We start from the raw sequence: 13,217 nt of genomic DNA on the forward strand, positions 1-13,217 counted from the left end.
GGAGTCGACGAAAGGTGTCACATATTCGCAGCAGCGAGTTCTCCAATGCACTGCAGCGTGTAAATACATTCACGAAAACGTGCAATGATTCCGAGCGTACGAGCATAACAATAAACCACTCAGATTCGCGGAAGCAGAAGAAAGCATCCACTTGTGCAATCTCTTTTCTCGTCCTCCTCTCTCGGCTGCTTATTCGTATGCGCATATACGGGATGACGTATCACGCTACACTCTTTCTTCGAAAGAGAAAAAGAGAGAGGGAGAGGTGGAAGGGAGGGAGAGAGAGAGAGAGAGAGAGAGAGAGAAGAAGAGAAATATGAAAGCGACTTAGGAATAACGCCGAAAAATTTCACCACCGAGATATGCATTATAATAGCATCCTCTGACATATATGTGAAAAAGAACTTAATATCCACACGATAATCGTAATTGCTTTTCTGCACCTGTCGAAAAATTCTCTCGGGCACGATTTAGCGGTTTCGGCTTGTCATCTGTGCTTTCCTCTGCCATCGTCCAATTGCGCTTTTCCTGCACGACGTGACGTCCAATCGATGAAAAAAATTTTTCCCGCTAATAAAAATATGATCGATGAACGCACGCGGAATGCACTGCGCTACAGAGTGGAATCGTATATGACAATGCAGTTATACCTTTGATCACGTATTCGTTTTATAATTATATTGTATTATATTACTTTATCAATATTTCACTTTGCAATTTTTATTTTTTATTTATTATTCAATTTCTTGGTAAAACCTGTCCATATAATTATTATGGATTTTTATTATACATTTGTTATAAACTTCAATAGTTTTATACGTTTAAAATTTTAATAGTTTTATGTATATATTTTCTCTTGTACATACATTTATATACAGATATGTAAGAGTAAATATTAATAAGCAATTATTTTTGATAAATTTTTAAAGTAAAATAAGATTTCTCTCTCTCTCTCTCTCTCTCTCTCTCTAAAATAACGTAATCTTATATATACATGAATGTATTTCACACTTATACAAATTTTCCATCGCGTTAAGCATTTTGTAATTGGATGCATGTTTCCGCTGTTGAAGCAACCACCTCAATTTGGACGATATACGAAAGATAAATGTAGAGAAATTATAACGCGATTACCGGAACGAGCAGAAATATACGCAGAGGTAGAAGGAAAGAAAAGTACGGTCTCTCTTTGAATTGCCATGTAGACGAACATGTAACCTCTACATAAATTACTCCATTGCTTAATGGTGTATTCCTCGTTTTCTACAAACAATAATAGTGTTGGTAAACGTTATTTTGTGTCAGTGCCACGCAAGGTTGACCCGATGAAATTAGTCATTACTGTGTAAGCATTGAATGCATAACGTGACTTGCATACACTGTATCGCGCGATATACGCTCGCAGGACTTTCAACACGCAAAGTTACCTCACTTGTATTTTCAGTATGAAATTACTAACATATGATCACTAACGTGATGGATAGCTTGCATTATTTATGACATTTCCTTAAAATTGTTGAACAATTTAAAGACGTGTTTTCGAATTAATAAAATTTGTAAAAGTATTTATTCCTCTCGAATTTTAATTTCTCTTAAAAGTAAATTATTTTCTAAATTAATATATATATATATATATATATATATATATATATTTATATTTATAGTTATATTATACCTAACCCCGAGAGGAAGAAAAATTGGAATATATTGCATCTTGAAAGATAGAATACACATGTTCTTTTTCAAGAAACGCATGAAAATTCTGCGGGCGATTACGTAGTACACGGCCTTAATCCATTTTATATCTAACGTAAATCTTGTTTGTCTAGAATATATTACTTGATAATTTAAATACGGTACTACTCTTGCATAAGTATGCAAATTTGCAAACACGCTTTGTGTTATAGTAGATGAAGTTTCCGTGTTAACTTGTTTAATCTGACGAAGAAACGCATTCGATGTTCATGAAACGCATGCATCGTGAATTGTTAAACGCAAATTTAGAAAGTCTGAAATAAAAATACAGTAACTACGAAAAATATTTAAACAAATCCGTAGAAATATTGAACTTAAAATGATATTGAGAAAACGCATGTCGCATGCATCATAATTGATTTTATATCTCGAAGAAGATATCGAAAGAAGATTTTAAGAAAGTTTTATATTCATTATTAACAAAGAATTTTTATAAAATATAATCGTAAATGCATTTAAAACGTTGTCAAACGCATGTCAAACGTTTTGTATTTAAATTACAACAAATACGATATAAAGTAAAATAGTATTTTAACGAGATCGAGTTACTCTTACAATCACTTAAGTAAACGAGGAGCAAACAGGCAAAATCCACGGCGGCATAGCCATTCTAAGAGACAAAGGATCGTACGCAAGAGACAGGAAGCGAAGAAACAAAGAGGAAGACGGATCGTGTCGATCCTACTTGCTTTGTGCACTCTATGCTGTGATATTTCGCAAATTCCTCCTGTTTAAACCCACTCTGCGTAATGTGTAACGCTCTCCTGAAATTTCACGAAGACATTTATAGTGTGACATCTCCATAGCCGGTTGCAAAGAGGGCAGAACGATGGGACAAGAGGATGCTCCTTGTGCAACGATGTCGGAGATGCAGTGACGATTCCATGTATATCTTCCATTGTCGAGAGAACTTGTATTTAATAATAAGTTACGGAGAGAAGAGCTATAACTTGAACGAAATAATTATTAGCGCACTGTCCTACGCTTTCCAACTTCCAAATTTCTCCTCCGATTTGAAATGATTCCTTTAATGGATTTAATTATGTTATATATTAATTGTGGTTATTAATTATTTAATATATCTGTGCAAATAATATAGCTAATCTATTATTTGCATATATATATATATATATATATATATATATATATATATATATATGTATGAGAATAAAATTATGAGAGTCAAAATAAAATAAAAATCGCAAAGTAAAATAAACTATTTTCACATAATTAACATTATTTACATTTTAGAAAAATATGCAGAGGAGAGAGAAAAGTATATTATATATTCGTATATAGCATATTGTATTTATTGATTAAAAATCAAAGCGGTTCGAAACTTTTACTGATGTTTGCGCTCTATATGATTCTGATTTTTTATATAATACATAAAATTAAAACAATGCACTATATCTATATTGCGAAACAATCAGGGATATTGGATACACGTTTAATATTTTTTATATTTGCAGAAGAAGAACGCACGGTTGATTGATTCACAGCACATCGTCATAATCCTCGTCGTTTTCTCCCTAATTATGTTTGGTATGAGCTTTGCCTTCGTCTTCAACTGTGTACGGAAACTTATCCGCGATCACCGCATTATCCAGGTGAGTGAGTTTTATCTTCCCAACGACTAGCACTCCTTCGTGCCTTCGATTTTAGTACATGAGATCGAGAAACGAGATCTCTACAGAAATACGCGAGAGCTTTTCTACTACATTTCAAAAAGTATTTCATAATGTTTTGTTCGCAAATGCTCCCCCTCACGCAAATACGCATACATATCTCGAATTGTTTATTTACGTAGAATTGTTGGTTACGATTGAAACTTTATTGCAAATTTCATTAAAATTCAACTATACGCTTTCCTATAACGTATAAACTGCAAGAGTCTTTCTTTTTACGATCGTGCTATATTTCAGTGAGCTCACACAATTTATAGGTGTCCAGTGACGTGCTTCGATGATTCGACATCCTTTATTTTTCACTATTAAAACCGAATTGAAAAACGAAAATATTTATCCTGATATTTTATTTTATTTTTCGAATAAGCGTTCTGTACTGATTTTTCAGGACCATATTTCTATTCTTATTTAACCTGAATGTTTAAACCGGAACAATGTCATTATCAAATTTCTCAATAATATAAATGAGTTTATTTTAGTACACGTACTCTGTAATTTGTTAAATTATATTATAAAATACATGTATTATGAACTGCATACGGTAATTGTATTATCCCAAATAACAATTATACTAACAAACGTTCAAGTGCGCCCATATTTCTTTTCCATTAATGCAGTAATATTCCGGCCTTTATCATATGTCACGTTTGTAACACACGAAATATTATTACTGTTTGTTATTAAGTTTTCATTTCTGCACACAGAGAAATCATATTTTGATTATTAATTTATAATTATATTTAAATTGTAGTTAAATTTATTGCAAATAAATATGATGTATTGTTTCTTGTCTTATTTTTTAAACTAACGTGACTTATTTTAGCAAGAATCATATGCAAATTAAATTGAACGTTACATAAAATGATTTATGTATATAAAGACTGTTCTTCACTTAAAATTTATTTTAATATGTTATTAAAAATAAATTACAATTTGTTAATAAAATTATTTTCATTATTTTAATATATCTAATTTTAATTGTATATTTAACTGATTTTCAAAGGTAGATTTTTTTTTATATTTCAATTATCGTGTATGCGTATTAACATATATATATATATATATATATATATTTCTTCATAATAAATTCAGTTTATATATAACTGCAATAATCTTTCGAAAATAAAGGAAATATAGTGCACTGCATTTTGCAAACTGTACAAAGATGCACATGAAATGAAATATAAACAGTCATGGACGTAGTAGATTATTTAAGCTCAACAAAGTTATAATTTATTCTTGCGCGTTTTTATCAATTTTACAATGCAAACAAATATTTTTTATATACCCAATAAATAAAATAAGCAGTGTGAGTTTATTTTATATTTAACGACATGCATCTAATTTTTATAAATTGAATATTTTTAAACATTATTACTTACAGAATAATATCGCGTTTCTAGGAATTTCTACAAACGTCTCAATAAGTTATTAAATTTAATGTTCGTATTATTATGCATTTCGTCGTTTCGCTTTCCCGCAGGAGCACATAAGGCAATCCAGAGAAAATCGCTTAGACGAACTGGGTCGAAAGTCGACTCCATGTCCAATCTCAAGTTCTAGAACGGATTTGCGTGAACATGGCAGCGAGTCGCCGAGTTTGGAGGTCTTGCCCAGCAAAGAACTCATGCCACCCACTACCATGATATCTCAAGAGTACACCAAGGATCTCGCCCTCGAGATAGCTTACAACGCGGGCGACATCACCGATATTCACCAGAGCAATAATGTAAGCAATGCCACGCAGGAACGCCTGCAAGAATCCAGCGAGGAGCCGGAAATGCGCGATAACTCCTGTCAAACGAGAGAAAGCCTTTTCGAGCCACGAATATTGGATGCGATGGGCTTTACTACCTTTGGCGTGCGCGCGCCCAGCTCTCAAAATGGGACCAATCTTCATCATCACTATCATCATCATCATCAACAACAGCAATTGCTGCAACAAAGCCCGCAACGGTCTCACCTCGAGAGCGTTCAATCCTCGCAGCCGAGCTCGCAGACGTCGCAGCACAGTTCGCAGCAGCAAAGCGTGTCTCAATGTTCCGGCTGCAGTCCAGCGGCTCGAGGACGGGACGGCAGTATGGGCGTCTGTCCGAAACACAACCCCATCCCGGCGCCACCCGGCTGGTCCATGCACGAGTCCAGCTATCCTTTATCCGTGTCGCAAGTAGCCCAGTATCCGGAACAGCTGGACTACCCGTCTTACCAGAGATACCAGAGTCCCAAGCCTGGTAGGGATATTTATCGGCAGTCGCCCAAGTTTGTGCGACAAGCTACCGCGGGCTCCGGGGAAAGATACGGCAGTTCCGTGTATGGATCTGGCCACGGATCCAGCAACACCACGTCGAGCACGTCACAGCATTCTTCTGGTAATACGCCGACTAAACGTCAGGCACAGCCAGTGGATCCGAGGTATCGGGCGGAAGCCGTGATCGAGGTGGATCAGAGACGGCCGTTCAGCATAGAGAGTACGAAGAGTGCGCCGGACGTAATCGCGACGCACTGACGCCGGGATTCTGGGGATTGGGAGCCCTACAAGAGACGCCATCCCCGTCAAAATTATCCGGCGACGATTTGTAACAATGTCGGGAACAAAGTGACCGTCGCGACGCAGAGCTCCCTCGATGACGACGTCTCGACGAGCTCCACCATGGAAGCGAACTCTTCCTCCTGATCCATGTGTCGCGACGCGATCGAGCGCGAAAGATCGCCCATGGTTAGTGAATTCTGTGATCGCGATTCGTCAAGAATTAATCAGTCATCCAAGATCAGCGATGCATCAGCTCATATCCATTTGATTGAAGAAAAGCATATCGAAAAAACTACTGATGAATCAAGTAGGCTTGAAGAACCGGCGGTAACAATCGATAACGCGTCTAATTTCAATACGATCGATATCAACGCGCATTCACGATTGAACAGTCTTCCTAATCTACATAATTCGATGAATCGCGCCGGTTCGTCGACAGCGGACGATTCGCTAACCTCGAAACCCTGGAGGCAAGCAGAGACTACTTTGAAACAGCACGATTTGCCGATTCTGCGACCGCCGGAAGGCTTCAGGGTACCCGTGTTTAAATGCAAAACCCCATCCCTGTCCTGGCAGCACTGCGGATGCTTCTCACACACGCATCCATTACCGCGGCGATCGTCGATTACCTGGAGTGCCTTCGAACGATGCGTGGATCCCGTGTATCGTACCTGGCCCAATCGAACTGCGAGGCGGTTTGGACGGCCGACGAGGAGGACGGTCGGTACACAAAGCTCGTTGGACGGTATTAAATCGTCCCTCGGCATTCTGCGATGCGTCGTTAGGTCGATTGATATGACGAAGAAATCGCTAGACCAGGAGATCGGGGCTTCTATACCTTTCTAGTGTTTGCTTACGATTCGCGTCGCGATTTCGCGTCAGCGTTTTTCTACAATAACAAATGGTTTTGAATTCACGCGCTTCGAATCGCTGTCTTAAGAAACAACATGAACTTTTTTGAACGCGACCTCGATGTTAGCTATGGTGTCGCTAAGGCGATAGAAAAGTAAATGTTAATGTATATAGTCGATGTAAATGTGCGGTACGTTACTAGCGCAATTCGAATAGACAGTGACGACTATAGCCGTTTACAGTTGAAACACACGTTTTCTAATAAAGAAGATAAAAGTAAAAAAATTATTCGCATCTATTGGACGATCCAGGTAGGTGCAATAATCTGCTGGCGATATCACGTGAACAAATTTGTGACAAAAATAATTGAAAAATCTTTAATCTTTAAATAAACGAAAACCATGCATTTTATCGTGTAAACATCATGACAATCGCTGCTTTTCACGGCATAGCTACATGACATATGACTTGCGAAATGGAGAAAAGAAACGAAAGAGAGCTAGATAGTATCGTAAACTTCAGGCTAGTACTTAAGCGCGATTAAATCGAGTCGCTTAAAACATTCACAGTATACGGAGCGAAAACGAGAAAAACAACGCGCACCGTCGATTCAGCGAGAAGATGAAAGGAAGCTTTTGCTCTTGAGCTTGCGATTCTTGAGTTTGAAAAAAATACATTTACAATCTATATATATATACCTATTTATTTACACTACGATTATTTTTTAAATATTTTTATGATTCCTTCTTTTAGCAATACAATTATGTAAACTACTTATTTAAAGATTGCAGTGCAGAATAAAATTGTGGTATTAAAATTTATTTTACAGAAAGTAACAAAAAATTTATAGCGTTCAAAAAAAATGAAACGATACCTTTTTCAGACATTTTTCCTCGATTGAATCAAAATCCCCTTTTAAATTTTCTATAATATGTTATTTTTATTTTTATTATAATGCACGATAACTTTGGATGTAAAATTCTTACCTTATATATTCTTTAGAATATGTAATGCAGTTTAAGATGCGCGCCTTATCCGATTTTTATTACTTATCGATTTTTGTGAAATCTCGTGGGCTTAATGGTACGTAACATATCGGGAACGAAATCTCATTTGTTCCTACACTGCAGGACCACCCGGGAACGGGAAAACGGAAACCAAAGGCTATTAATCACTCGTCAACTAAAGAGAAAAACAAACTTGCACAACGGTCTGCGGTCTTCCCTGCTTAGGAGGGAAAGACATGAGTAAAGTGGCCCGCGGGATTTTCTCAGAAGCGACCAATTATTTCAATTAGCTAAGCATCTTATTTTGCGAATCATCGGTATTGGTGCAAGTCGAACAAAGTTTATAGCGTACACTTGATAAAGCGTTTATTATTAGATTCTTAAAACATCGTGATTCTTCGATTCAATGTATTCCCATCACGTAATCTAACCGTATACTTTGCGAAATGATACATCTTTTTTAGCAACGCCCCGTGCATCGCGGCAAGAGATTTCCAATAAATTTTTAAAATAAATTTAGACGCATGACATACGTATCTATTGAGTTGCGACGTCAGATAGAGATACAAATGCGAATCGAAATTATTAGTATCGTTTAACGGTACTTGGCAGAATGTGACTAGCACTGATCGACGCCGAGAGAGGAATTATAGCGATTATACGTATATCGGCGCGATCGATATACAAACCGCATGATGTTAGGTAAACTATTTTTCCACGTGATTTCTGCAGAAACGTGCGAGTCTGCGCGCGTTCGGTTAGCAGATAGTTCAAGAGATGCATTTATAGTTCGTAATGCACATACACACACACACACACACACACACACACACATACACACACACGCACACGTACGCACGTATGCATGTCCGATTGTGCCGAATCAATGATCTTTTGATCAAGCGACATGTTGTTCACGGTTCTCTACGAGAAAGCAATGTTTATTTCAGCGATGGCATAAATATTTCGGTCGGAATCGAATTATCCGATAAACGCCGGGATATACGTTTATTTTACGAATGCTGTGGGAAACGTCTGAAATCACATGCGGTTTGATAACCGCGCGAGTGTGCACACGACGGTTACACTGGTTTCCACTGCATCCTCCTTTGTAAGTTCCATTTGCAAACCGCTAGATCACCTAGTGGTTCTCCAACTGGATTGTCTGTTATTAATTCCTTCGTGTGGTTAGTTCCTTCTAAATGTTAACAAGCTACATTATACATTATTATATCTTCTGTCTACTAAAGTTTATAATTTAGCAAAAGTATACCTCGAGAATATAGTAACATAAATGAATAAGAATAAGTTACATTTAAAATTTTGTGAAACGTAGGATATAATTAATTCGAAACGTAATATGTTACATTTTAGATAAAATAAATTCTTAATACTTTCACAAATCTCTTATCTTTTTGAAAAATGTAACTTACATATATTATTATTTCACATTTAATGGATCGATTATAATGTTCTTTAATATATGCTGCCTTCATTGTTCGTTGAATATGTCTATTATTATGATTATTATTTATAAGACGATCTCTTTGTTCAATTTTTAATGTTATAGTTATGCTTTTAAATTATAAATTAGTTTTTTTCTTTGATTGAATTATTGGATATTAAGTTTTGAAAAGTGTTTTTCTGTTGATAAAAATCCATATTTTTGGCTTAAAGAAAACGAGATGTGTTATTGTTGTTACTAATATATTATTGTTATTCTAGTAATTATAAAAAAATGTATAGAAATAATTGTACATATTTATGTGTGTTACAAAAAAAATCTGATGCAGACAAACTAAATCCCTTTCAGACACGATGAGAAGAATTAAATTCTGCGTCATTGGGAGGAAACACGAGTGATTTGTATATACATATGTATAGGCATACATATCCGACGCAGTAGTATTACCGACAATATACTTCAACTTGACGAGTGTGATTTATCCTTAAGCATTTCTCTTCGTGCCACTTCTGCACTTATGGCTCACAAGTCATACAGGATACACACATAGCAAAGAAAATCGGAAAATACGACCGTGCGTGCGCAGATTGTTGTACTCACGACCAGATCATTAATTAAAATAGTCAATTAAACGCCGATCGCAAAAACGTGTATGTATCATGTGCATGTTGACTACGATCGAAAGGACTACGTTCACAAACGCACTTTTTACAGAAAGCAGGAGCTAATTAAAATTTCCGTTTGTGTACAGATCACATGTTAACGTTTAACATGTAGAACAGAATGTACAGAGTGTATACATTTGTATATAAAGTATCTACAATATGGCTATTAAGAAGACACGAGACGGATTATATAAATATAGTACTTTTAAAGTAAACCGTCTATCATAAATTTTCTTCACCTAATTCAAAAGTTGTATTACGAAGCTTTCACAGCGATGCTTTTAAGGTAAGTCAACATCGAGCGAGAGAAAATCGACAAGAAAAAACCTTCTGATCTACTATTTATTTTAATTATACGTTTTTGCTATTTAAAGTATCATAGTTGTCTACGTTATGACGGTAATTAAGACATGGACGTGCTTTGCAATCTACAAGATGTCTTTTTATCGATTTTGTACTCGTTCCAACTCTTAAGTCTTTAATATAAAGTGTTCGTTTGTAAAGCCTTGTGTTCGTTTGACCATATCTCATAATTAACTTTAAATTCGATCGAAAAGTCAGCCCTCGAGTTTATTTTGTCTCGTAATTAAGAAGTACGACTTTTCGCTGCCACTAGAAAACTTTACTCAACGAAGTTAAGGCTCCGTAGCTTTACCTTACCTTTTCTTTATATTTTATATGTCATCTCGCCGCATAAGCAGCAATTCCACATGTATAAAGCTAAGTAATTATGCGTAAGATATAAAACTGTATTATCCAATAATTCCCAGTAGATTTGCCGAGCACGGATTACACTACCGCATTTCCTCTGTTGTGCTCTTATGCGTATGTTCACAGAATTTACTGCAATATTCATTATTTATTATGTAATCTCATTCTTTTCTTAATATTTTGTTTACAATGTGAAAACAAAATTTATTTTCTTTAGAAAAAAAATCCTCTTACAATTTTATGTTATTTAAAGCAAAATGTGTGTCTGCCATAATTTTAATTGAGAGTTATATATATATACATATATATATATTTCGTATATAAATAGGTAAACAAAAAAATTAAAATTTTTTTTCTCTATTAACATAAATTACAACATTTATCTACCTGCGCAGAATCTAATTTTTATTTTGTGCCGTAATATTCATATTATTTAGCTTTAATTAAAAATTTGTAAATGACATTAATCAATATCACTAATTACATTTTTAAAACTTTTCAACATATTATTGCCAAAGCTGTTGAATTTAGAAACATTAAATTTTGTCGCATAAAAAATTTAAACAGAATAGTATCTGAATTGTCTTGTTTGCTCTATAATGAAGTAATTCGCGCGAATGTTACCACAATTTTTCCGACAGACTTTGCAATGAGGTGAAACAATGGATGCGAATAATAAAGACAAATGGAGACACTATAGTATGTACATACATACATATGCATATACATATAAAAAGCACTCGATGTTGACTGCAGTTTTGCATCTGCATATTCTGCTTTGAAGAATCGCCATTTATCGCCATTTCTTTTTATTTATAAATCTTTAATGTATTGTACATACACATTTCAAAAATAATAATCTTTCAAGTGAAGATATATATCTCTCGAAGCAAACAAAACCAATGGGACTTTGATTTCCTTGCGCTTTTCCGTTTACAATCGTTTGCGCAGTCCCCCTTCATGAATTTATTCATAGCAAATATAAAACTATTCATGAAGATCCTACTGAATGGTGTCGCTGGTCGAATCGTTGCGAAGAAATGGTGCGTGAGTTACGTGGCTCGCCGTGTCTATACGGCGCGCTTGTAGCACAATTTATGCCGCGATGACATTAAGAATGCATAACGGCAAAAAGTTTCGATATGCAGCAAAAAACGGTATTTCATAGTGTAGTGTAGATATATAATAATTTTTTGATCGTGTTTTTTCGTCGAGTCGAGTACAATCTTGTCTAAAAGTTTTGCGCCCGCAAAGTATAGTTCAAATAAATTGTGACAAATCAAACAGTGTTAAAAGCAACGTGTAGTAAATTTAAAATATTATGTTATTAATTATATACAATACATTTAATTATTTTTATTAGAGTTTAATATAATTTAGTATATTTTTAAATAAAATAAACACTTTTTGTTTCGGAAATTAAAAAGAATTGTTTATCTTTATACTTTATTATATTCTATATTTCACTATTAATGATGTTTTAATATAAAATTTTATTGTACTTTTTCTTCTAATGTTGCTTGAAGCATTAAACTTTTAATAAAAGTTGTACAAAACAGTGTACCTTTGTGTATTCGTTTCACCGCCTATTTGTCAACGCTAAACTAAATATTTTTCCTGTACAGAAGAGTCACTACCGGCTGGTACAAATATACCTACGTATATTGTCAGCAAGGAAATGAATGGCAACGTTTATGTCTGCTGCGGCACAATGTGTTATGAGGTTTAAGTCATAACATAATACAGATGGATTTTTTGCTTTATGGCGTTTGCTCTGTAGTTGAAAATATTTACGAATTTTATTTAGATCTTTATCTATGAATCAGAGAAAAGAGAAAGAAACTATATTATTATTTTTTTGGATCATATAATTGCACCTTTGTATTGAGTTTAAATTAAGCTAGAAATTTCATAAATCATATGACTTTATTGTTTTTAGAAATAAATTGAAAAATAGTAAATAGTATATTAAATTATTGAAAATTTATTTTACCTTTATAACTTAGTGCAGGATAAATAAAACGAGATAGACATTTTCGAAACAAGATTTACTTTATGTTATATAAAATTAGATATTTATAATGTCAATGTGCACTGTTTCATATATATTTGTAATCATTAAATCGGATTGTGCAGGTAAATTTTTAACATTAAAGTTGCAATCACGGCATTGGCAAGCATGGCTTACCAAAGTCGAAATTAGCGATATCTCCGAGAGTAATCTGGATTGCGCAACTCGGAATAATTAACGGAAAATGGAGTAATTAGTGCTACGTTCGTCGCAGTTCTAATTAAATTTTCACTCGTCGCCAACAAATGTCCATAAAGAGGCCAGGATTTGACACTACTGAAAATTAAGAATCTGCAAGATCAACTATGGAATGCAAATGAAAAATTACTCTTTATGTACAAATTTTCAAAAGCTAGTCGAGTGCTTCTCATTATTTCTTTACAGAATTTTCTACAGCAGTAACAAATTATACTTACGATCACAAAAAAGTTTATTTTCCGAGTAAAATCGAAACTACAGAAAAAACAGGAAAG

At 34.7% G+C, this 13,217-nt stretch overlaps 1 protein-coding gene across 4 annotated transcripts in view; it reads left to right on the forward strand.

The window, feature by feature from the left end:
- Neto (Neuropilin and tolloid-like) overlaps positions 1-9,189 on the forward strand; it is a 116,387-nt gene extending 107,198 nt beyond the window's left edge. For all 4 annotated transcript variants that reach the window (XM_072909940.1, XM_072909941.1, XM_072909938.1 and 1 more), the window contains 2 exons: positions 3,228-3,365; positions 4,927-9,189. In XM_072909940.1, coding sequence (XP_072766041.1) covers positions 3,228-3,365; positions 4,927-5,949 — 1,161 coding nt within the window. In that variant the 3' untranslated portion in view covers positions 5,950-9,189. The remainder of the gene's footprint in view (positions 1-3,227; positions 3,366-4,926) is intronic.
- The last annotated feature ends 4,028 nt before the right edge of the window (positions 9,190-13,217 follow it).

This window comes from Anoplolepis gracilipes, chromosome 17 (assembly GCF_047496725.1).
Source record: "Anoplolepis gracilipes chromosome 17, ASM4749672v1, whole genome shotgun sequence".
Lineage (NCBI taxonomy): Eukaryota > Metazoa > Arthropoda > Insecta > Hymenoptera > Formicidae > Anoplolepis > Anoplolepis gracilipes.